The sequence below is a fragment of the Syngnathus typhle genome, linkage group LG13, assembly GCF_033458585.1.
Source record: "Syngnathus typhle isolate RoL2023-S1 ecotype Sweden linkage group LG13, RoL_Styp_1.0, whole genome shotgun sequence".
Taxonomy (NCBI): Eukaryota; Metazoa; Chordata; class Actinopteri; order Syngnathiformes; family Syngnathidae; genus Syngnathus; species Syngnathus typhle.
In genome coordinates, this window is record NC_083750.1 from 7,684,075 (window position 1) to 7,707,688 (window position 23,614).

Genomic DNA, 23,614 nt, shown 5'->3' on the forward strand with positions numbered 1-23,614 from the left:
GTAAGGTCATGTTTTTTATTATTATTATTGAAATATATGGTAGAGGAGGAGAAAGAGAGACACACGCACCAAAAAAAACAAGTCACACGCTAAGCAGCAAAGCCACTCCGGCCAGGATCCATTTGGCAGGGCGTTCCCTTGTTTTCAGGCTCAGAGTCCACACATAAGTGGGCCCTCTGATCTTGGTCTTATAAAGAGGACACTCGTAGATGTTCCTGGTCTCCTGTCGGTCGTTGGGCACAGCTCGGACAGAGATGACGGGCATGGCTGGGGTCAGCTCCTTTAAACGTGCTTCTGTGATCACCCCGGCTTGAGTATCCCATCTGGCTCCTTTCAAAATGATCATTAATTTAATAAAAACTACAAAAAGAAGCCGATCCATGTTGAAGGTAACTCCTACCTTCCATGTAAAGTCCATATACATAAGCGCCCTCTCTTGCAGGCTGGTTGAACTCCTCCTTAAACTTCTTGGTCACGTCCACAGTCAGGTTGACTTTATCCAGGGGCCACTCGTTCTTACGAGCCAAGCTCTGCATCACGGCTAAAGATGAAGAAAAATAATTTTCTCAAATACTAAATGCTTGGTGGTCTCATGGGATGGAGTGTGTGGTACCAGTGAGGAAGGACTGTGGGTTGAAGAGTCCACTAAGCCACACGACAGTGGGTAGTGATAAATCCTGAGTCCAGCTGTCTAACTCTTTACAACGCTGCAACACATCATTGTACCTAAGACACACACACACGCACACAGACTTGTAAATTAAATTGAATCTGTCAATAGCAATAAATAGTTTGAATAAATTCATCGGGCCACTCGTTATTCACATACCATGTGGCGAGGGTGTAGGTGGACGGATAGGCCAGCTTGGTCCAAGCGTCAGGAACATTGTCAAGAAACAAAGCCACCTGGAGCTTCTCCATCTCGGGGGAGATTGCAAGTTCTCCCTTGACGGAAGGACATGGTGATTACGCAGAAGGTCACCCACACAAAGATGCAGCGAGGGTTAAGCATACTCTCAGTCCCAGGTCCAGCTCCTTGAGTGAGCGCCGTATCTCGCCGATGAGCATGTTCATACGCTCACACTCCTGGAAGCAAACCAGGATGTAGGGAGACCTTTCAGTTGTCTTGGCGGTGATGTCGGTCATGCTGTACTGCTCTGGAAGCTTCTCCAGAACCTCATCCAACACTGTTTTCACCTGTCGTTGCCGTAAGAAAATGATGTCAAAATGTTGCTGTCATGAAAATTTCATCCTACCTTCTCCTCCAGTGTCCTAGAGGTCCCTTCCCCTATCACAGCATCAGGAGACTGTAGCTCCAGCAGGGTGCGGAAAAGATTATCTGACATCACGGTCAGGAAGTCAATTTCTGCGTTGGGGTGCAGCCCGTAATGCACGGGACTTTCGTGGGGCAGCATCTCATCTATGAAGTTGTGGTAGCCCTGGGAAGACAAGTTTGATGGGGATCCTACCATGAATGGAGTACTTCAAGTATTGCACCAGTGTTACATCTGGAAAGTGTTTTCTAGAAAAGCCTTACCTTGTAGTCCAGGTTGGATGGAACCAAAAATCCTGGAGCCAATGCAAGCTTCCTGTCAAACTAAATAAAAACAAAACGGTTTTTCCTTCAATATCGGAATCCTGACATTCCCCTAGGCGCCAACCTGGTTGGTCTGCATATATTCTTCCAGGTATGTTCTGCAGAGTCTTCGGTCCCAGTCATCCGTGATGTGTCCTCCGTACATGATCTCACCAAAAAGATATCGCAGGTCCTCCCATGGCACCTTCATCATGAACGCAATGGACATGATTATATCGGAGACACTTTTCTCATCACCGTGGAGGAGCCCACCTGTGCATTAGCCTCCAGATAGTTGTAGAGGACATTCACTGATATGGTGAGGTCTCCGGTATTAAAAGGGTACTTCCTGTTCCATCCCTGAGGTCCGAACTTCCTCCGCTCGGCCACGCAGGCATGGAAGTAACACAGAGAGAATAGGATGGTCTTAAACTCCTGCTCGCGGCTACACTGGTCCAAGATGCCCTGGTCAAGAAACGACATCATTTGGTTGGTAAAGTTTACATTGACTGACTGAAATATGGGAGACACTGACCTGGTCAAAGTTATCTAGAGCCGCATGTAAATTAGCATGCATTCCTGTTGGAGGCTCATTAGTGACCTTGATGGAATTTTCTAGAATGCCCTGGACAAAAAAAAAAACAACAACAACATTTGATTGCATTTGAAATACCGTATTTTCTGTACTATAAGGCTCACCGGACTTTAAGGCGCACCTTCAGTGAATGGCCCATTTTAAAACTTTTTCCTTATATAAAGCGCACCGGACTATAAGGCGCACCATTAATGCATCATGTCAGATTTTTAATCCAAATTATATCATTCTCCATTTTATCTTTTTTATTTCAACTTCAGATGAAACAAATTACTTTATAATCACAATATAATGATCCGTAGTCTTTTTGATTCATGATTCATAGTCTTCAGCGGGCCACTTATGATTGATTTCATGACACAATGGTTCGGGCCAGTTTAAATTTAGGAATTTGGTCCATATATAAGGCGCACCGGACTAAAAGGCGCACTGTCGGCTTTTGAGAAATTTTAGGTTTTTAGGTGCGCATTATAGTCCGGAAAATACGGTAATAGAAATTTGAAAATTCCTGCAATTATTGTGTTCACCTAATGATATGCAGAATTCCTGTACCTAATATTGTGACTGTCAATAAACAATAAAATAAAGAAAATATTATGCTGCTTGCTGCATGTACCTGAGGGATGATGTGTTCCTGGGTGCTTGGCGCGGGCTCAGCGCTCATAAATACTCTGTAGTCGGGATGACTGCCTTCGCAGTAGCGCTCCAGAAGCTTCTCTAGTGAGCCCAGCCAGCGAGCAACCAGATGGATGTTCTGCACAGATTATCAGCAAACTTTTACCACCGTCTTCTTTTGGCTGCTCTCAATAAACATGACATTATGTTATACCGTGTTAAACTGAGATGAGAGGTTAAGAGTAAAAAAATGCTGTATAGAGATTTTGTTATTCATACGGGAATCCCATCAGTCATACGTCAAGTGCACCTGCAATATGACCCAGTGACCCTCCTTTGCAGCGGTTTCCATGGCAACCTCAGCCACTGCTTCTTGCCCCTGACCCAAGGACACGTTGTGAAGCTTGCCAAGGTCGATGGTGAAGCCCAGCTTTCTCCCTGAGCGGGATAAGAAATATCGGAATAAGTGTTTCGCACGGTATGTTTACCCAAGTTCCCTTTGTTGTACCAAGCGACTCTACATCTTGAAGTGGGTCCACTCCAGGAGATAGGATGAAGAACATGGGAGAGGCTGGACCACTTTCTCTGAAAGACTTTGCAAATTCTGTCTTACGGCCTTCTGTATATTTCACCCCAAGCTTCTCCTCCACAAAGTTCCTACGATGGCAACAAACCAATTGCAATATGAAATTGTACTTCTCATCTGGGAAAAAGTGAGTATAGATGCTTCTCACTTGACAGCATATGTCATGCGGTCAGGTCTCAGAGCTCTCATCATGATGAGTTTCTGCAGAGAACTTTTGCCTTTCCACTCCTGAGGGAACTTCTCCTTCTCTGGACACTCGGATTCCACTATTTTCTTCCAGCGCTTAGGAGAGCCTTCAATGTCTCGGTCCAGACCTCGAAACTCATCAGTGAAACTCATCACCTGAATGTAAGGTACGAATGGGCTACATATATGAATTGTGTGCAATTGTAGTAAGAAATGTGAAGCGTACCTTGATGGCGCTCCAAGTAGTGTTGGAGAGAAAGTCCAGAGGGCTTAGGTAAGAGTGATCGATGTTGAAGCGTAACAGAAAGTCAAGCTCACGCACATCTATCTTCTTACTCATTAGGAGCAACTGGAAAGAGAGAGACTTTTTTTCAGCACTGGCGGCGCTATGGGGGTAGTGCCCCCCCCCCCATCGCTGAAATAAAAGTATTTTCAGAAATGTTTTGGGCGCATGTCCATTTTTTTCGTGTGTTCTGGTTGCCCTGAGATATCCTTGGCCACCCCGTGCCCCCCCTTTCCAGGCCCCAAAGAAAAAAAATGCTAGCTCCGCCAGTGATTACCAACAATGATCCAAACACAAATGCACACAAATACCTGAAAAGCCAATTGTGCCGCAAATGTGAGCTTGTCTCTCTCAAAAAGTCCCATGCTGATGTAATTGAAGGTGGAATATGTCACACAATCGATAAGCGTTTTCACTCTGTTGGTCACGTCCTCGCAGGGCTCCACCATGTCCACCGCTTTGTGGAAGACCACGTTGAATGCCTGAGGACGGTGAAAGGTTTATTTTTACAGTGACCAATCGTGTGATATCTGCTTACCTTGAGGCTAAACTGGTACATGGGGTTGATCTTGTTGAGGTCGTTCATGATAAAGTAGAGCAGTGACGCTCTGACAGCCACTGGACGGTAATGTTCTCTGGCTTGGTTGATCTTCACCTCGTTGACTTTAGCTTCCACCACCTGGGAAGGAGGTCGAGTTTTCCGTGTTGTGTGACCGACTACTATGAGTGGTGTCTCCCGATAAATACCTTCATCTCAATCTCAGCGGCGGTGTGCTTGGTGCTCTCGAGCTTCTCTACCAGCAAATTATCACCCAGAAAGTTACTCTCGGCTGCAGACAACCTTGTCAGCAGTTCGTCCTCCAGAAGCTTCAGCTCAATCTTAAAGATGTTTTGCTGCTTTGTCAGTTCGCTCTGGAGGAAATTAATTTGTTTTTATGTCCATCATAGGTAGTAATTGAGTGCAAATTGTATTGTTTTGTACCTTGAGATGTTCAAGGTCCGGCCTCTCCTGGTCGACAACTTGAGCAAGGAGCTGGTCCTCCAGTCCATCCCTGGTCACAGTAAAATTAATAAGAGTGGTCTGAGCCTGAATTTCTGGCTTATAGTGAGGGTTGGCCAATTTGGTATGAAGGATGAGTCTGAAGCCAGGATGAAAGACGCACTCCTTGTCGCCCACCTTGATACAACTGTAAAATCATTTGAAAAAGCTCAAGCAAGGTTCTTCGTACACAAGGTAAATCCAATAATAATCTTTGTGTGTATTTTCTTACCTGCCCTTTTTGATTGTGTGTCGACCCAAGAGCGGGTCAAGAACCGGGTCAAGCGTCTCCTCTATATTCTCGATGAGCACGGTATTTCCAGCCACGACGGCTCGCTCGATCACATCCACGTAACTGAAGCAACAAAGTGCAAAAAAACCACCTTCAAATTGTGAAAGCATCACAAGAGTTACGTGATGAAGCAGACGGACCCTTTTTGACTCAGACTGACAACCTTGAGGCTGTTGCCATAGCGACTCTTGATCCACTTGATGCCTTGTAGCTGAGGGTCAATGAGGAGGGGCCAGCGTTCACCTTAAGCAAAACACATTAGTATTTTTTTTTTTTATCTTAAAGCATTAATTAAGGCAATGTGGAAGTGAATCTCACAATTAGTGTGGATGGTGGCATTCTGGGTGGACATTTCATCTCCTGGCAAGCCTTCATTGTTCCACTGGGCTACCATGGCACCGTCGGTCAGCATGCACACAGGATCCAAGTCGGCTGTCATGGGAATGGGGATCTTTTGGAAATCAACACAAAATGATCAATGCTTGGTAGGTGGAAGATTATCTAGTCTTGAACATACCGTATTTTCCGGACTATAAGGCGCACCTAAAAACCTATATATGGACAAAGTTTTAAAATGGGCCATTCATTGAAGGTGCGCCTTATAATCCAGTGCGCCTTATATATGGACAAAGTTTTAAAATGGGCCATTCGTTGAAAGTGCGCCTTATAGTCCGGTGCGCCTTATAGCCTGGAAAATACGGTACTGATTATGTTCAACACCTCTAAGGGGAGCCCAAGAACAAAACAAACCAAATTTGAGAAGAATTATATTGACATAAATTTGAATCGGTCACCTTCTGGCTGCGGAGGAAAGGCCTCCATAGGCTGTCCACTAGCTCCCTGCGGTACTTCTTGGAGAAGGAGCCAGCATAGGATATGAAAGCTGCGGTTAGGAGGACATCTCCACAAAGTGTGGCCTCCTGCTCATGGTACTGAGCCACTGAGTGGGCCCAACGTACATTTTCACTCTGACAGAAAAGACAAAGCTATTAAATGAAAGACGGGCTATTTTTAATTCAACTCGAATAATCACAGAGCGCGACCTGTAACCCTTTGACTAGCCGATTGGCTAATTCAATCGTCTTGTTGGTGGAGTTCACTTCTTTCTGAAAACGCAGTTTCTCTGATGTGGCTTTCTCATATTCGCCGGTCAAAGCTTCCAGGCAGCTGTCTAATTCCTGAAAAACATTTGCGAAATAGTTTAGAGCAAGTTTTTCAATTTCAAGCATGGCCAAATGTTCAGTGAGAGACGCACAGCCAGTTTCTTCCTGATGACTCTGAGCTTCTCTGCGGCCTCGGCGAGGTCAGCGTTGGCTTGCGACAGACATTTCCTCTTCATCTCCACCTCACAGAATACCTGCAGAAGAATTCTCTTCATTTCCTCCCAGCATCAAAATATATTTTTTTCTTACTGAATAAAGATTGAAGATGTACTCACAAAAATCTATCCGTAGCAGCGTAAGAATTTAAATTAGGAAAATGTTTACACAGATACACACAAAATAAAAAAATAAAGATAAAACACAAAGTGTCATTGGGTCCATTCTCGTACCTCATGGAAGCGGATCATATTGATCACCCAGGCACAGAGCCCAGCGGCAGCGGAAGATTTGTGATGCACAAATTCAGGGTTGAACTCGGGGTCACTAAGGTAGTCATCCCTCACAACCTTTACTGTGGCCTCGGGGATGTGCTCCTTGTCAAAGTTCACGAGGGCCTGCAGGAAGTCGTCCACCTGGACAAACAAGGAAGGACACCTGATTCATTTCTGTCTAATTCACGGTGAAATATAACAGAGAGGATACCAACATGATTCCTTCCGGTAATCAAAGATTGGAATGAAAGAACCACCTTGCTCATGACCACCTTGGAAGCCTTCCAGCTACGATCCTTGGGGATCTTGCCCTGAGGAGCGAGCAGCACCAGAATCGCTGCTGTGACGTTGGTGACGATCGCCGGAGGGTTTGGGAACGTTCTCAGCTCGGTCAGATTCAACTGGACGGTATACACAAATATAATTTGTGGAGGGTGGCCCCAAAAATTTGCTCATTCTTTCACCCTATAAATACTGAAGAAGAATAAAACCATCAGCATTGTATTTCACTACAGCATAGTTTCCATGAGTAATTGTTGATGGGTTTTTTTGTGAGATGATGGTGTAACCAAGTTAAAAATATTTTCAAGTGAATATAAATTCAAAAGGGCATAAAAGTTCAAATATATTTATCAGCAATAAAGTTGCAATGTAAGGTGAGTGATGTTAATGAATAGCAAATATATATTTTTTTGCATAATTTATTTTTGAATTTGTCTGTACATGGGAAAAAAGAGGGATGAATAATACATTTGTGTTGTATTATTGTTGTAAATGTGTGAATCACATCCGGGGTCAGAGGACACAAGGAGGGGGCGGGGCTTGAGAAAGGTAGACGACAAGATGGTGGAGTGTAAGACAATCAAGTGGATCCAGTAAAGAGCAACTTTGAACACGGTTGCCAAAATTGCTCACCAATGATACATTTGGAAAGACTTGGTCGCTTGAGTGGACTACTCATCAGAAGACGTCAGTGATTGAAATTAGCCGCGAATACAGAGGCTAATTGAAATTAGCGGCTAATACAGAGGCTCGAGTGTTGCTTTCTCCACCCTTGCTGTTTGGAGTGAACTCGCAACATAGAAAGTAAGGCACCTTTGTTTATTTAATATTGTGTGTGTATGGATCATTTGTGTTTACTTTGATATCATTTAAGAGAGCAATTTATTTTTTACAAGTTTGTTCATTTGGAAAATTGACTATTTATTGCTTCATGTTACCCTATTGAGTGTATTGAGGGCCGCATTGGCGGCCTGGAGGGCAGGTTCAGCCTTGACTAGGTCTTCTTCTGTCTCTCGCTGCTGTTTGCTCACCTCATCTTGAATGGCCTCCACCTAAAGAAAAATGTTGGATTTCACCAAAATCCATCAAGCTGTTTTCCCCAGTGCTCATCCTTATTAGGATCATCATGGGTTTGGTCTTCAATGAATTTAGAATATATATTTTGGAGACGTTGGAGGAAGACACGGTATGCACGGATTAAAACTGCATAAAGTAATCCAGAAAATGCATAATGGCAGTGAACAAATATAACCCAAACATCTCTTTACCTTTTGCTCCTCAGCATCAGCCACAGCTCTCTCTTGGTTAACCTTGTCTGTCTGTTGTCCTATTTGAGCAATGAGAGCCTCAATGTCCGTATTCCTCTGACACAGTTCTACCTCCTGCGTCGCTAGTTTAGCTTTAAGATCCTCCACCTGGAAAGCAAGTGAAGAAAACCAACTTATTATCATGGCATTTCATTTCTGAAATAGAAGTGGGACTAAGTTGCACATCTAAAGTCTTAAGGTTCAACTTTCAAGCAAGTCCCAATTTATGCCACATTGACAAAATTCCTTCAGCTCTGTCGTGTGCTGTCCCACCGCAATGTTATGCTCTCAGGAAGAGTTAAATCAAACAAAAAAAACCTACTTTTATTGGCTTGCTTGAGTCGTGTCATGCGACTTGAGTGGCCGCCTCTGGTAAGAGACTTTGATAAAGCTCACAAATGTTATTGCAGACCTGCGAGGCGGTGCTCTGCAGTTTCTGCAGGCCGTTCTCTAATCTCTCCGTCTTCTGACTGAGCTCTGTTCGTTTCTTCCCCAACAGGTTGCTGTAAAGCTTCATGAACTCCAGGAAACTCTTTGGCGTGGTGTAGTTGTAGTGCTTCTCATTTTGCTGGTACTTGGCACTGACCTATGATGGTGCCGGATGCGACGTCAGGAGGTGAGGTCTCTTTTGTGCTTTACCAAAAAGCTTACCTCATTGACGCTGGTGTGGGCGTGGGAGATGAATTCACTGATGGGCGTCCTCACATTAGGCTGCAGAAGATAAATTGTTGTAATATGTTAAATAATACATTTGAATAAAAAATAAAATACTCCATATAAAAAAAAAAAAAAAAGAATGTTAGCAACATAAACACCTCCAGTCCAGGAATCTTCTCTATGAAAGTGTTGCTGACAGACTGCAAAGCGAGCTGAGGCCAAGAGTGGAACCAATCAATGGCTGTGCAGTTCACCAGAGCCGGAAACTTCCGCGCTCGTGTCCGCAGTGTGAAACCCACGGGAGAAAAACATAACACAACCTGTCGACGCAAAACAGATAGCAGATGAAGAGTACATTGAAAAGAGCAAAAAGGCATGAGTTGACCCAAATATATCAAACAGCACTGTGGACCTTGAGCTGCCTTCGTATTCGCTCAATGAAGAAGCTCCAGCAATTGTCTCTGGAATCCAGAAGTCCTAAACCTCGCAGCTCCATTCGCATTGATGTCAGAATTGTGTCCACTTCTTCATCACTGAACAGGTCTGGGATGTCCCCTGAAATACCCAAATATTCAAAGTCGCGTTTTTTTCCACCCACTGGATCCTTCATTAGGTACATCCAATCAAATTGAACGCAAGACCGGCATGACACGATCACATCCATCCACCTTCTTAAATAGGCAGACAGTTTTACTGAAGCGGCGGACTAACCCGAAGCCAGCATGTCATTGACGAGCACCAGGAAACTTTCATCGGGAACCTGCGCATCCGTATAAAGGAAGACCGTGCCGATGTTCTTCACTCCGACCTTCATATACAACGCTGCTATGTCGCTCTGGAAACGTGAAGAAAACAATGCTGTCGTGATAGCAGTGGCACAGTGAGTTGACATTTTGGTTTACTTTGAGGTCATTGAAGCCGTAGCCTTTACGCAGCGTAATCTGGAAAACTTCAAGCGTGCTGAGAAAGGCAGCCAGCCGACAGAGACTTTGCTTCCCGCTGCCGCCGACCCCCACCAGCAGGGCATTACCGTAGGGAGCTTCCAGGATGCGGCTGATTCGACATCTGGAACACGCGTATATGCTCTGTGACTCGCATCCATGTATGTTTGCATGTATGTGTCGTGTTCTTACACATGCTGGATAGCTTCTTCAAACAGCACCAAGTCCATTACAGCATGCAGCTCATTATAATGCTCCAGAGCATCAACGAGCATCTTTTGGAGTTTCTCCCAGTCCGATGCCTGAGAAAATAAACAAGCTCGCAAAGTGCATCACTTTTGTAACTACTTCCAGTTACTCTAATCATTTTAATTTCTCATGAAGAATCCATTAAATTAAAAGCAAAGCGTGCGGAAAGGTAATTAGTTTGCTAATGAATGCACATTCTTCCTCAGTGATTCAGACAGATTAGATATGACGGCTGCCTCGCTACATCAAGGCTTTACGAATATAAAGCTTGAAATCTTCTAAATAAATTAAAGTCCAAATCAATTAATTGCATCATGCTTGACAGACAATGAATGGATGATTGCAAAAGAAGCCCTGACCTGAATGCTTACCAGGTGATAGCGAGGCTCTCCCACCCCTTGAGCAAAGTGACAGTACACCAAAGGCTGGTGGATGAAAATGGACTCATCGATTCCCTGGACAGGTGCAGCAGAACCAAGCGTTTCCTTGAGTGGCCGTCATTAATTTGACGTTGCTCGCCGTATACCTCAAAGTATCTCTTGCCAGTGTCCAGGAGGATTTTGTTGAAGAGCTCCACATCTTTCTCTTCCATCAGTTTATCTGAGTACACCCTGGAGCTCTCATGAAGCCACAGATGAACAAGGTCCATGGGGTATCGAATGCACTCGGGCTGGGCAAACAGGATGCCCTGTGCAACCATTCGAAGATGTTTCATTTGCCTTTTTTTTTTTTTAATGTATTGTTATTACCTGGAAGATATTGGCAAGGTCTCTCAAGTTGAAAATGTAATGGAAGCGAATTGCAGTGGGCAGAAAGTTCTGACTGACTTTTTGGTGCAAAGAGACGGCAGCCTGCAAGGATTGATAGAATTTTTTCACATAGCAACATGTGAGATTTTCATCGACACAAATATGAGGCTGCACCTGTACGAGCGGTCCGACCGATCGTGAGACGCCGTAGCTGAATCCACCCTGCAGGAAGTGAGCCGACAAGATACTGGAGAAGATAGTGGCCAATGAATCAGCGCCGGGGAAATGGACCGAAAAGACGGAGAAATGTCTCTGTATGAACAAAGCAGAGTAAGCCATCATCAAATAAGTTTGGTATACTTTATTTTTCCGGCAGTCTGCACCTGCAGTCGAGGGTTAATAGAGAAGCTCCCGGCTGTTGGGTTCATACAGGTGATGTACTGGCAGTTATAAATGTCTTTCAGTACCAGCTTTTGTCTATCATACCTGCAAAGAATCAATGTGTCAGTGGGTCTTGCATGCGGAGAAGACAAGTGTGCGTCTCACCAGTGGTTATAATCCAGGTGTTGACGTATGAGCGTGTGAGGCTGGACGGTCCCGTACACGTCCACCTTGGGCATGTTGAGGTCATCAATGAAGTAGATGAGTTTCTTGGTGGTAGGAGGTCCAAATTTTCGACCTGCTTTCTTCTCGAGTGGTTTCTCCAGTACACCTACATGCAAAATAGTGCTTATGTAACAAATAAAAAAGCTAACATTCTTATCCCAAGTCTAGGATGGAATAAGATTATTAGCCCCAAAACACCGCTTCTATTTCAGACAGTACTTTAGTCCGAGAACCAATCTTACGTTGCAGCATCGCTGAGGTGGTATAGTAGTTAAAAGGGACTTTAGCCACCATGTAGTCCTCCTTCAGTTTGGAGACTTTATCAGACACGAGGATAGTTTTCCCTACTCCTGCGTTGCCTACTAGCATAATGGGTTTGCCTCTGTTGAGTAGTAGGTCCATGAAATAAGTCAGACAGATAGTTTCTGGGGTGTGGACAAGCACTGTCTGAAAAACCGAACCAATAAAGGCCTTGTTGAAATACACTTGAGCACATTTTGTGGGCAATCATTGGTACCGAACCTGCAAAGGCACATCGAGCTCCAGCTCAAAAGGAACCATCTTCTCACTCCAGGGTGTGAATTTTTTGGTCTCCGGATCGATAAAATAGTCAAAGACGGTTCCTTGGGAGGGAAACTTGACAGCTCTCATTTCTTTTGACCACCAGCGGCTGAATTCAGCACGGTAGTCATGAAGCTGCATCAAGTGCAAAAACTTAGCACCGTTGGAATCTGGATGTGGTCATGCAATGCTAGTTAGAAACCTACATGATCCTGGAAGAGGGCTCCTCCAAAAGCCCACACACAGGCAAAGACAAAGTAACTCTCATAAAGTTCTCTGGGGGAGTCAGGAGGAGCATTGTCATCTGTCAGCAGGCAGTCCAACAAGGAGCACAGTGTCTGATTGATGGGTTACACAAGAATACAACAAGGACCTGATCAACCTTTTGCGCAGTGCCACAAATTTCTCCATCAGTGTTTTTAGATGAGGACAAAAAGAACACCTTACTTGCACCATGCTGTTTTCCGGAATAGGAGTGATAGTTTTAAGGTTGCAGCGTACTTGCTCCAGACAGTACGGAACGTACTTGTCAAACAGAATAGTGAGGTTAGCACGCTCTGACTGGGCCGGCCGGGTCTCTATCCAACTTGTGACAAAACTGCAGACACAGTTGAGCCAAACCATAGTTGAGGTGAACTGGAACGTGTGCATGGGGGTGAGCTTGCGCCTTACGAGGTCCAGCCCACGTCCTGGGAGTTGACGTAGAGGATTCCCGCTCTGGACACAGTTGCTGGTGTTGCGGCTTTCAGGTGGGAAATCTCAAAGAGCAGACGCATGGAGGAGGACAAACTGATCCTTTCATTACTGGCCAGAGTCAGTACCTTGACAAACACAAGGGGATATTTAAGCAAATGCTTTTTGAACCTTTAAAATTGATTTAGCTTTTTATACAGGTTGACAAAAATGAAAAGGTAAACTCTTCTGGACCTTATTGTCATCCATAACTGTGTTTAGAGACTCGATCCACATGGGGTCAATGTCCCCGTCCAGAACAATCCATTTGGGGCCGTCGTGGGTAACTGAAGTCAGTTCTCTCATGGTAGTCGAGAACACGCCTGAAGCAGAAAACGCAGCAAAACGTTGAGCATGTGCTGAAATGAATTTTGACGTTCCCTTACCATCCTTCCACTCTCTGGTGGCAGGGTGCAGATATCCAAACAACTCATCTGTGGTCACGGCTTTCGGGTTAATGTCATGCCACACTGGCTTCATATTCATGTTTGCATTGGTTCTATGGAGGGTCTTCAAGATCTGGTAAAGAAGTTGTGAAAATTGTGTGTCAATCAAAAAATAATAACAATTAAGAAGCTGTGATAATAAAGCAGTAATGCGTAATTGTGTCAACCTGGCTCTTTCCAGTTCCTGGTCCACCCACGACAAATATTGAGTGTCTGACGGTCAGCAGCTCCTCCAACTGAGTTACCTGGAAGGACAAATTATATTTTGATATTGTTTGACCAACTGATGAAAATTTTTAAAAATTGGATTTGTACCTTCAGTATGAAGTTTTCTTCTGGCTGAAGGCTCAGCTCGCTAAGTGATTGTCGTACAGCATTTTCCAATTCAGGGTCTCTTTTACGTGGAACATCCAACTGAGGAAAGAGGTCACTAATAAGACCAAGAAATATGGGCACATCGTTGGTCACGATCTTTGGCAGGTTGAAGTCCCTTAACGCCCGCATCAGCACCTGAGGAGAAAAATGGGATGGTGGATGTCACCTGCAACCAGATGCTTGTCCGAACGTGACATTGGTCAAAGCGGCCACATTTATGCCCACCTGTTCCTCAGGTCTGCTACGCTCCTCTCGCTTCAGTGAGCCAGCTACCACCAGAACGGATTTGATGGCCCTTAAACCCCAATCATAATGATCCTGATCCAGAAGGGAGTACAATCAGGCCATTGTTCTTTTGAAGACTTCAATGAAAATGATGTACCTGTTTGGACAGAAGTTCTTTACAGAGCGTGTAGAGGCTGATGAACTTGCGTGCCAGTAGACGAGCATCTATGAACCCCTCCGCCACCAGCATGATTTCACAGATGAGCTCAAAGTCCGGGATCACCATGGCACAAGGCCTGGATGGTTGGAAAGCCGCCTCATGATAATTTGAACGGTTGTCAGGATATTGTCCAATTGACAAACCTGAAGAGAGCCTTGAGATTCTCCGGTAGCTCAGCCCTGCCTGCATAACCTGGGTTCAATGTGATGAAGATTCCCACTGTTTGCTTCAGCTCGATTTCTTCTCCAAGGAAATGGAACCTACGTACATAGGCAGCGTTACATTAAATAATAAAACATAAGCTCCGAGTGGGATTTCTATACTTGTGTTTTTTGTTGCGTACTGCGTCCTGTATGGTTTTGACTTGCACAGCCACCACAGAGAGAACTTCCACAGAGATCCTGTTGAATTCGTCAAAACAGCCCCACACTCCAGTCTGAGCCAGACCTTTATAAATGTTCCCAATAGACTGGAGGAACACATAGCTATTATCACCTTTTTGCAAATATTTTATTACATATTTTCATAGGGGTGAGTTGTCAGTTCCTTTGTGTTGTTGAAATGATAAAATAAAATCTTTACAAAAAGGATAGCGTTACCTTGTAGTCCATTTGCTCTGAACAGTTGAACACATAAACCATAATGCCCAGGGAACGTCCCAAATCCTTGGTGGTCTCGGTCTTACCAGTACCAGCTGGTCCAGAGGGGGCGCCACTCATCGTGAGATGGAGGGACTGGGTCAGTGTTATGTAGCACCTGACATGAGCAGGGTTTATTTCATATGTAAACTTAGTTAGACATGAAACCTACTTTGAATCCCCAACAGGTCTCCTGGATCTAATGCACTGGTACCTGTCAGTAAGAGGTGTGATGACCAGCCTGTTGGTGTTACCCAGATATTCATAACTGAAGCGGAACTGGGCGTCACAGATATCAACGTAACAATGTCGCGTTTCATCGTCCCAACGATGGCGCAACTGGGAAAGCCATGCGAAAGCTTGTCCTGTTGTCACCTGCGTTTCAAACAAAGCCAAAATAGTCAAGAATTCCGGTGATCTTATTGAAGCGTTCAACCTTTTGAGTTATGAGATTAGCCACGACATCTCGGGCGTGGACGTCAATGGTGCAGACGGTCATAATTTTCTGTCTGTCCCCCGGCGTCAAATCTCCCAGCAGCATATGGATCAGTGAGTTGAGCTGCGTGATCTGGCAAATCAACAAATATTGATGAAGCAAAAACATTTGCTTTTCCCTCTCATCTTTCACCAACCTGTTTTTTATTATATTCTTTGAGAGCCGTATCAAAACCTTCCTCCACCCTTGCAAATGCAATGCCCACATCTGTGGCCCACCACACCTGACTGCCAGTCAATCCCACCTACAGCATCAGAGCGGATTGTTACGTAAAGTGAGCGGCATGTTCTACGGATATGATTTGTTGAGGACCTGTGCAGGGTAATCAAAGAGCCACTGATCTCGTGGTTTGTCCTCGTAGGCGGCTACCGCCTCCTGGATTTCCTTCTGAATGGTCCGGTGCATGCAGCTCTCCAGTGCACCCAACCAGCACTCCGCCTAGATTGGATGTAGAAAATACATGCAAAGGAATATAGATCGGCAGGAAGACTATGGTTCAAACAAATGGAGCATTTCAAACCTGTCCTTCACAGACGCACGGCTCGGAGAATGGAACATATTCTCCCTCCCGGCTGTACATCCCTACGGACACGGTGTCGCTGTCCATAGCTGCTCCTTCATCTCTGTGTGACTCCTTGAAGCGAAGGTCTGCTATGTTGTCAAATAGCTTGAGCAAGTGTTTGGTCACCTGAAAAAGAGAGTGCGTTCACTCAAACCGAGAGACTGGTTCATCCTTCTGTAATAAAACTGCATTCTCCTAGACCTTTGTGGATTTTTTTTATTGGGTTTGATCCCTTGCCTGTTTGGGTTGCGTTCCCTTGGAGACAATCTCCAGCAGGTCGGAAGCAGACACAAAGTAAAATCTGGGGAATGTGAGCCTCTTGGTCTCCAGGTACTCTGCCAGGGCCTTCTCACATACAGACAGTCTCTGCTGCAGTGCCTCCAGGTTCTCCAGGAAGCCAGGCTGGTTGGTCACTTCTAACACATTACTGTTCTGCACCACCTGACTCATCAAACTCTAGGGAGAAGAAATTCAAATTAAAATGCATTGTAATGTAGGGCACTTGTGTGCATCAAGTACCTGAAAGTCATTGTGTATTCCCTGGAAGTGCTCAGCATCGCTGGCCAGCTGGCAGCGGATGTCATGGCTGTTGGTGAAGATGCTATTGAGGTGGGCCCAAGTCTTCTGCACTGACATCCACAAGGAGATGACCAGGTCAGCCACCATCAGCTTCCTCTGCCATACACTCACTTCTGGCTGAAAATATTCCACATACTTGCTCATGAGGATGTTTTGCAGCTGCACCTGAAAAGAAATTCAACGGTCTGCTTTATGGTCATGAGGGTCTAGAACTGCCTCAATGGATCTTCACAATCCATCCAACATGATGGAGTCTTACTTGGTTGTCTTCAAGGGTTTCTATCAGGTTCTCATCTGCTTTGAGGAGAGGGATTCCAGTATTGACGTGAGTGTCATAGGACAATGACATAAAACTCCATGTCTGTTTAATCTCTGACAAGACCTGACAAAATAGATGGTTTTGTTTATTTAATCAAATATCTCAAACCAAAAAAGAAGGGATACGAGTTGCTGGTCCAATTAAGTTTGGTATTTCTTGGTGGCTAGGATTGCCTCTGCAAACTCAAAACCAATATACTGTACGTGTGGTGTTTGATAACGCTGACCTTCTCTATCGCCATTTCTTTCACGGCCTTGTCCACTATATTTTTGACCTCGTCCTCCACACGGTGAAGCTGCAATTCCAACAGGTTTCCGAGAGTAGTGTCCTCTCCCATCACAAACGTTACCTGTGGACCAAAGGGAACCCAAGATGACCAGGACCACATTTCAATTCAAAGGGAATTGCATATGGATTATGCGTATGGGTGATTCTCAGAAAGTATGGCCCAGGTAGTATGTTTGTAATATTAATCAAATCCGGTGATAGAAGGGGAAACCAATATTGACTCTCAAAGTGGCCATCCATACCTTGGTTGTATTCATTAGCTGCTGCCAGTGTCTCTCCCTGACAGCAGAGTTCTGCAACTCATTGACCGCTCTCAGAGACGTCAGCAGGTTCTTCACCGTTGACTCCAGACCCACGTAGACATCCCACAAACGTGCATCCTTATCTAGCATTTTCATCTCCTAGAAGGTGCAACAAACAATTAGATATGAACGGTCCCATCTCCAACTGTTCATCATTTTTAGTTGTACCTTTGCAAAACGTCTGAGCTCCATGTCCATTTGCTCGACGTTGATCTCTTTCCATGGTGTCTTGGTCCAGTCCTCTATGCTGCTCTTTAACGGAGAAAGAAAATTGTTGCATTCCAACCAGAATTTCGCAAGGCCTTCTGGATCTCAAACGCATTTCAGACCTTGACAAAAATGACCATATCCCACACTGCTTTGACGAGGATGATGTCACTGCGACACTGGCGTAGTTGCTTGTAGTCTGGGAAGCTAACCTCGAACAGATCGGCGGTGTCCTGGAGCACCTTCATTTCTGCCTCCATTGCGGCTACTGCACAGTTAGACTGGAGACGTGCACATACACTTGATAGCATGGAGAGGATAATAATAACAAGTATGATTGCTCACCTTATCAATTTGCTTGTACGGCATTTCCACACTGATCTTAAAAATCACCTCGGTATGGAACCGCTCCCTGAATTCATACTGCTTGACCTAAAAATATTCAAATATTTAAATAAGCAACGTTTTCAGCAGTTACCCCAGCTCTGTAACGTGCATGCGGTGGTGATACTCATTTATAATGCATGTAGGAAAATGAGAAGGTTTGTCAGGGTTTCCTCGGGGTCACTCAGACTTTTAACTCACCTCAAACCGGGCACATTTCCTGCGGATAACTGAAACTTCGTTAGACTGCAGCGGTGCCACTTCGTGTTTGACTGTGAACGCGATTTTCTTCAAACTCTTCCACCTCTCTGGTAGTTCCTGCGTTTGTTTTGTGGTTTGAAAAAAATGTAGCGTAAGAATGCGGGTCTACCTATTTTCCGGGTGCCCCAAAAGTCACCGTATGGTTCCATATCCACTTTCTACTTGAAAAGAAATTTAAAAAAGGAAATGTACAGTAACTTTTGGGGCACACTATATTCCTGGTCATGCCATTTGTGTGCACCAACTTCTAACTGTGTGTAGACGCTCTCAGGGAGTTGTTGCCCATAAGTCTTGAGGAGCTCCGCGGTGGATTTGAGAGGTTTAAAGTCTTGTTCGTTGCTGATTTGTCTATCTCTCATGGCCATGAGATGTCCCATGATATCCACCAGGCCAGCATAGTCACCATCCGACACCTTGTTAGAAAGACCATGGGCTGTGTTGTGGACAAAAGAGGACAGTTCCTTCACGCTGCAGTACAGAGAAGAACGGGAAAGGTAAATTAACACGAATACTTGTCATGTGATTTCCTCTTTCTGTGTGCTTTCAAAATTGGTGACGTGTGCAACCTTTGGTTGACGTGGTTGAGCAGGTGCTCCTTGAACATCCAACTCCATCTCTTGATGATGTTCATGAGCGTGTGCTTGAAGGGTCTGATGTCCAGCTGCAACCAGTTGCAGAAAACCCTCCGATCCTCCATCTTGCTCACTTGCTCATGCAGAGACTCAAACAGATTGATCTGCCGGCAAGAGAGATTTTTGGAGATTGCTCAAGGGGGAATAATTGGAAAGGAGCTAAAAATAACCTGCTCTTTAAAATTTTCCAGGGTGGGGGGGTTCTTCTTCAGTTCATAGTCTGCATACAGCTCAGCTTCCTCCGTTGTCAATACGTGGCCATAGAGCAGGAACTGACTCATGAATTCAGACCTGCGCATGTCAAGATCAAGAAACAATCAGCAAATCTCGCCTTGATCAGACGCTAATTCTACATTCTGACCTGTCATCAGTCCAGAGATAGCGGTAGCTGTTGAATGATGCTTCATATTCCCTAACCTGATTAAAAAAAAAAAAAAATCCAGTTGATAGCCTTAGCTGTACCATCACTAGACATTCAGCTACTCACCTTGCTGATAGCTGCATGTGCTCGAGCGCGTAAAGCGTAACACATTTCGGACAAATCCTTCATTTCATTGATGTCACTCTGCAGGAACACAAGGAGGGACTGTCAAATAGATTTATGTGTAGGGACATCAATAATCCTTCCGAATAGCAGAAAATTGTCTACCACTGAAATGAAATTCTGACTAAAATTCTTGAATCATTGTAAATGTTCTTTTATTACTTGCAAGTACTGTTCGTAGTATTTAGTATTTTGTTGGAATAAGTGAGGCAAAATTATTTATGGCTGGGTATTTAGGGATTATTAAAAGGGGGTGGGATTAAATATCTTGTTTGCTACTCTTTTAATTTATATATATATATATATATATATATATATATATATATATATATATATATATATATTGTGTACAGTAATATTATTTAGTTTTTTTTCACATGTTTGAAATAAACTCTAAACTCTAAAACTCTACTGCTATAACAGTGAAAAAGTCCAGACATCTGTTGACCTGGTAGTTATCCTGATGCGTGTGCTTTGCAACTCTGGGGATGAAGGATGCCATCTTGAGAATGTTAGCAACCATGTTGTCCACAATATCAAAGAAGTTGCCTCTGTTGCTGAAGTCTAGCGGAGGGTTAAAGCACATCTCGCTGCCGTTCAACACCAACTGGACCTCAAACAGCGGACTGACACGCTGGGCTGCATCAGTGTTGTCTAGCAGGTACTGTAGAGAGCACTGGATGGCGTGAGAGAAGCCTGCCAGGATCATGTGGTCCACATAGTTAGAGTAGGCCTGCCACTCGCTGCTGTTCAGGTCAGACACTGCCAGGAGTGACTGGTTCTCCTAAAAAAAAATTAAAAAAATGCAGAATTAGAAATGCTTCTCTCCCATTCAACCCAAATGAAACTCGACCTGCAGAAGTGCGTGTATCTGCTCGCCCGTGCTGCTGATGAGAGCGTGCTGCTTGGCAACATTTTCATCAATGTCCGAGAAGAGCAGAAGAGTCGAGTCGCGGCTCTTTCTTGTAACGCATGCGCGTTGACTGAATTTCCCCATGAGCGTCTGCATAGCCTCCACGTTTGCTTTGCTCCTCTGAACACGACTCCAAAGGCTCTAGTGATGTCACAATAAACAATTACAAGTTCTTATTTGAGGAATTTTTAGAGCTGGGATACAAAAAGAAAAGTGTTCGTCAATTCTTGCAGTTTACTGCGGCTCCTTAGGACACTTTGATTTTAAAGTAACCTGGACGAGATCTCTTGCGCTCTTAATGTAGTCCCAGACGTCATCCTGCGCCCAGGTGAGTTCTTGCAAGGCTGGATCCAGTTGTCGCCTGGTCCTTTCCATCTCAACTTTTACCAGTCCCAGTTCCACATCCAGAATAGTGCTCTTCAGCTGGTTGTACCACTGGGTCACCAGGATCAGTGTCTGAATTTGCTGCAGGGCACAATGTCAGTATGCTTTACAGTTTCAAGTTTTATTAGTTATCCGACCAGCGGCAGTTTGAACTCACCAAGCAGAGTCGTTCACGTTTCGAGAAGAGCTGAAGAGCTGCTTTGGGAATGTTCTGGCTCTTTAGCATTCCCAAATACTTCACCTCCTTGAGCACAGATCTCAGCTGGATGTAAAGTGAGGCGTTGTTAGCCAGAAATGTTCTGTCAATATGATTTTATGTATCTTTTCTTGGATACTTTCAGACACTTTTAAAGAATGAGGGTGCAATCATATTTATTAGTGTCTGTTTATTGATGCTTACGGCTAGACTGAAGTTGACGTGGAACAAGCCCGTGTTGGTGTCAAGAGTCAACAGCGGGTCCTCCAGATGTCTTTGACAGATTTCCTCCAGACCCTCAGTCCACTGTGAGAAAAGTTCCTGGTCCTGCTGCTCCAAAGCTTCCAGAAGTCGTTCACACTTGTGGAGGGCTGCGTCCGCCTCAGTGCCAGCCAAAGGCCTGGAATAGTCGGACAGAAAGACAAGGTACAAATATAATCAAGGTGAGTGAGCGAGTTCTTCGTCCATACATATGAGCAAGCTGGCAAAGGTTGGCTCTGTTGGTCAAGATGCGACATTGAAGCTCCTGTGACCATTTCAGCCTCCCGGCCACCAGGGGCATATTTTTCCCGAGGACCAAATTTCCTGATGTATGCTGAAACAAAACAAGTTTCATCCATTGTGATTCCTGTGCTTAAGATGCTTAGATGTATTGGGGTCACATGATTTGCAGTGATCACTTATGAATATTAATAGTAATAATTATTTTCAAAATATCGTCTCACCCCATCCCTGTGTTGATCAAACAAAAACTGGCAGTGGTTGATTTCCTGGTTGAACATGTCCAATAACACGGTATAGTTGGGAGAGAAGAGCTGATGGATTGTAGGTCTCTCCAGCAGGTTGCCAAAAATCTTCAGCATCTGAAATGAAATCATTTATTCAATGTAAAAACAAATTGTTTCAGAAATTGGCAGTAGAGACTCACCTTGAATGTAGATTTGAGATTTCTTGAGTGCTGAAAGGCCAGATTGAGAACAGTTCCCAGTCTCTGGTCAAAGTCTTTGTTTTGTTCCATAAAACACTTGTATTGATGAATAAAATCCTGCAGACCAAATTGAGACATATTTCGATCATTATAAGATATTATTTCGATGATACGATATTGTTTCGATTCTTAAACTTTGGTTATATCCGCTGATGCAGTCTTACGAGGCCTCACATCATTAGTGTAGTCCAAAGGGTCGTATTTGCTCTCTCTTAGGGCTCGCCAGCGGTCCTGAAACTCCTCGCTCATGTTGAAGACCATCTCGCCAAGGACCTTGCCTCTGGATCCACCGAGTTCCACCTTCTCCAGCTTTAGAAAGTCCAGCGCTGAAGCAAATAGTTCCTATAAATGGCCACAACTAAAATCATATCGGCAACAATAGCTAACAAGTTGATCGTTCTGTGTCAAAACTTGATCCTACCTCAATCATAAGCAGCCTCTCCATGATGCGGTCTGAGCGCCGGAACACAAGCGAGGTTGGAAAGTCCCACAGCTTGACGGTCTGGTCGCGTTGGAAGTAATTTGGAATTTTCTGGCGGTGAGTGTGAAACTGCTGCTTGAAGGTGCGCAGGACGTAGATGGTTATTTGGATTCTCTCCTGGCCTTCCTCAAGCTCCATCTTAAAGAGTTCCTCAGGGATCAGGTAGGCAAAAGCCTGTCAAACAAAGACTTTCAAAGTCAGAAACCACCTCTACCAAATCTCGGATTCATCGCTGGACCTTTTCCAGGGTCAGATTGCAGAACTCTCGCAGTAGGACGACCATGCGTTGTGGAGTGCAGTAGTAGTGTGATCTGCTCCAGATGAGACAGAGGGTGTGGAAGAGAGGAGGCAGCAGAGTGTCCACCTGAGGGAAGCTTCTCTCTTCCAGGTTGCTGATGAGCCTCCTCAAAGGACGCAGATATAGATCGATATCCTCGGCTTCCAGCACCGCTGTGACAGCCACATACAAAAATGCTTCATGTAATAAGATCAGGCAAGGCCTTTACCTAACCTGAAAGTCAGAATCTGGATCATCACCATCGTTGACTTTGACAGAGATGTCCCAGAAGGAAGAATAGTAGCTGCTCTTCACTCTTCTCAAGATCTCCATGATCTGCTTCACTTTGTGACTTTGAATCTGAAAGCACCATCCGTGATTCTCGAATTAAGTGGGATGGAAAAATCTAAATGTTATGCCAATGTTTGACTGTACCTGGGATTGAATTCCCAGAAGATTCTCCCTTTGTGAGCTCCAGAACTGGAGCTCTACGTTAGGGCCTGGGTGCTCACCCTTAAGCAACAGGGCTCCAGAGTCCTTCTTCAGAACATTCCATATTTGTCCAGACCATTGCACAATCAGCGTTTCGATGGAGTATAACAATCCTTCGTTCGGAAGAGGACCTGCGTGACTGATGGAGAAACATTGACTCAGCACTTCTGTTTTAGAATGATCCTTGTTCTTAAGACACCATTTTTAAATATCAAGTCCGCTAACCTAATCTCCTGAGGTCCTGCCCTTTCCACACATAAAGGAAGAGGCAGAAGAGTTCGCCCTTCAGCATGTCCTCTCAGAGTGACCATGATGCTTCTTAGCTTCTCCAGGTGTCGGTGAATGTCCTCTGACACGACCTGAGGCCACTCCTCGTGGTTTAGACTGTTAGATAGCACGCACACCAGCACCTACAGAGGCAGTGCACATCCATAACTTCTCTTTCATATTTGGTCCAAATGGTGATTGAGTAGTTTTGCCAGCTCTGCGACATTGCAAAGGAGAACTTGGATGTCCACAAGCCCACCTGTGAGATGACAATTGGTAAATGCTCCA

At 44.6% G+C, this 23,614-nt stretch overlaps 1 protein-coding gene across 1 annotated transcript; it reads right to left on the reverse strand.

Annotated features, from left to right (window-relative positions):
* Positions 1 to 82: 82 nt before the first annotated feature.
* dnah9l (dynein, axonemal, heavy polypeptide 9 like) lies at positions 83 to 23,385 on the reverse strand. Its single transcript, XM_061294408.1, has 89 exons — positions 23,285 to 23,385; positions 23,003 to 23,198; positions 22,828 to 22,927; positions 22,529 to 22,740; positions 22,231 to 22,464; positions 21,984 to 22,151; positions 21,750 to 21,866; positions 21,547 to 21,684; positions 21,292 to 21,416; positions 21,026 to 21,221; positions 20,783 to 20,887; positions 20,515 to 20,706; positions 20,182 to 20,382; positions 19,777 to 20,112; positions 19,272 to 19,349; positions 19,146 to 19,201; positions 18,955 to 19,075; positions 18,719 to 18,888; positions 18,398 to 18,620; positions 18,093 to 18,209; positions 17,853 to 17,939; positions 17,630 to 17,788; positions 17,469 to 17,552; positions 17,241 to 17,399; positions 16,937 to 17,059; positions 16,651 to 16,773; positions 16,332 to 16,556; positions 16,050 to 16,268; positions 15,771 to 15,938; positions 15,563 to 15,688; positions 15,387 to 15,494; positions 15,191 to 15,322; positions 14,969 to 15,129; positions 14,716 to 14,872; positions 14,440 to 14,585; positions 14,260 to 14,376; positions 14,054 to 14,192; positions 13,897 to 13,989; positions 13,612 to 13,806; positions 13,464 to 13,541; positions 13,237 to 13,369; positions 13,046 to 13,173; positions 12,791 to 12,939; positions 12,566 to 12,716; positions 12,325 to 12,456; positions 12,080 to 12,253; positions 11,800 to 12,004; positions 11,498 to 11,663; positions 11,335 to 11,437; positions 11,126 to 11,263; positions 10,952 to 11,053; positions 10,729 to 10,890; positions 10,574 to 10,657; positions 10,146 to 10,255; positions 9,915 to 10,077; positions 9,724 to 9,847; positions 9,425 to 9,567; positions 9,171 to 9,332; positions 9,007 to 9,066; positions 8,768 to 8,941; positions 8,317 to 8,463; positions 7,987 to 8,100; positions 7,024 to 7,167; positions 6,725 to 6,907; positions 6,428 to 6,529; positions 6,216 to 6,350; positions 5,967 to 6,140; positions 5,491 to 5,623; positions 5,313 to 5,415; positions 5,113 to 5,235; positions 4,824 to 5,028; positions 4,589 to 4,753; positions 4,380 to 4,520; positions 4,153 to 4,323; positions 3,785 to 3,907; positions 3,521 to 3,714; positions 3,295 to 3,443; positions 3,097 to 3,224; positions 2,788 to 2,925; positions 2,112 to 2,201; positions 1,850 to 2,041; positions 1,662 to 1,781; positions 1,538 to 1,597; positions 1,257 to 1,439; positions 1,015 to 1,197; positions 830 to 945; positions 614 to 726; positions 401 to 541; positions 83 to 330 (listed from the first exon to the last, which is right to left on the reverse strand). The coding sequence occupies exons 1-89, from the start codon at positions 23,368 to 23,370 to the stop codon at positions 83 to 85; spliced, it is 12,951 nt and encodes a 4,316-aa protein (XP_061150392.1). The 5' UTR covers positions 23,371 to 23,385.
* Positions 23,386 to 23,614: the final 229 nt, after the last annotated feature.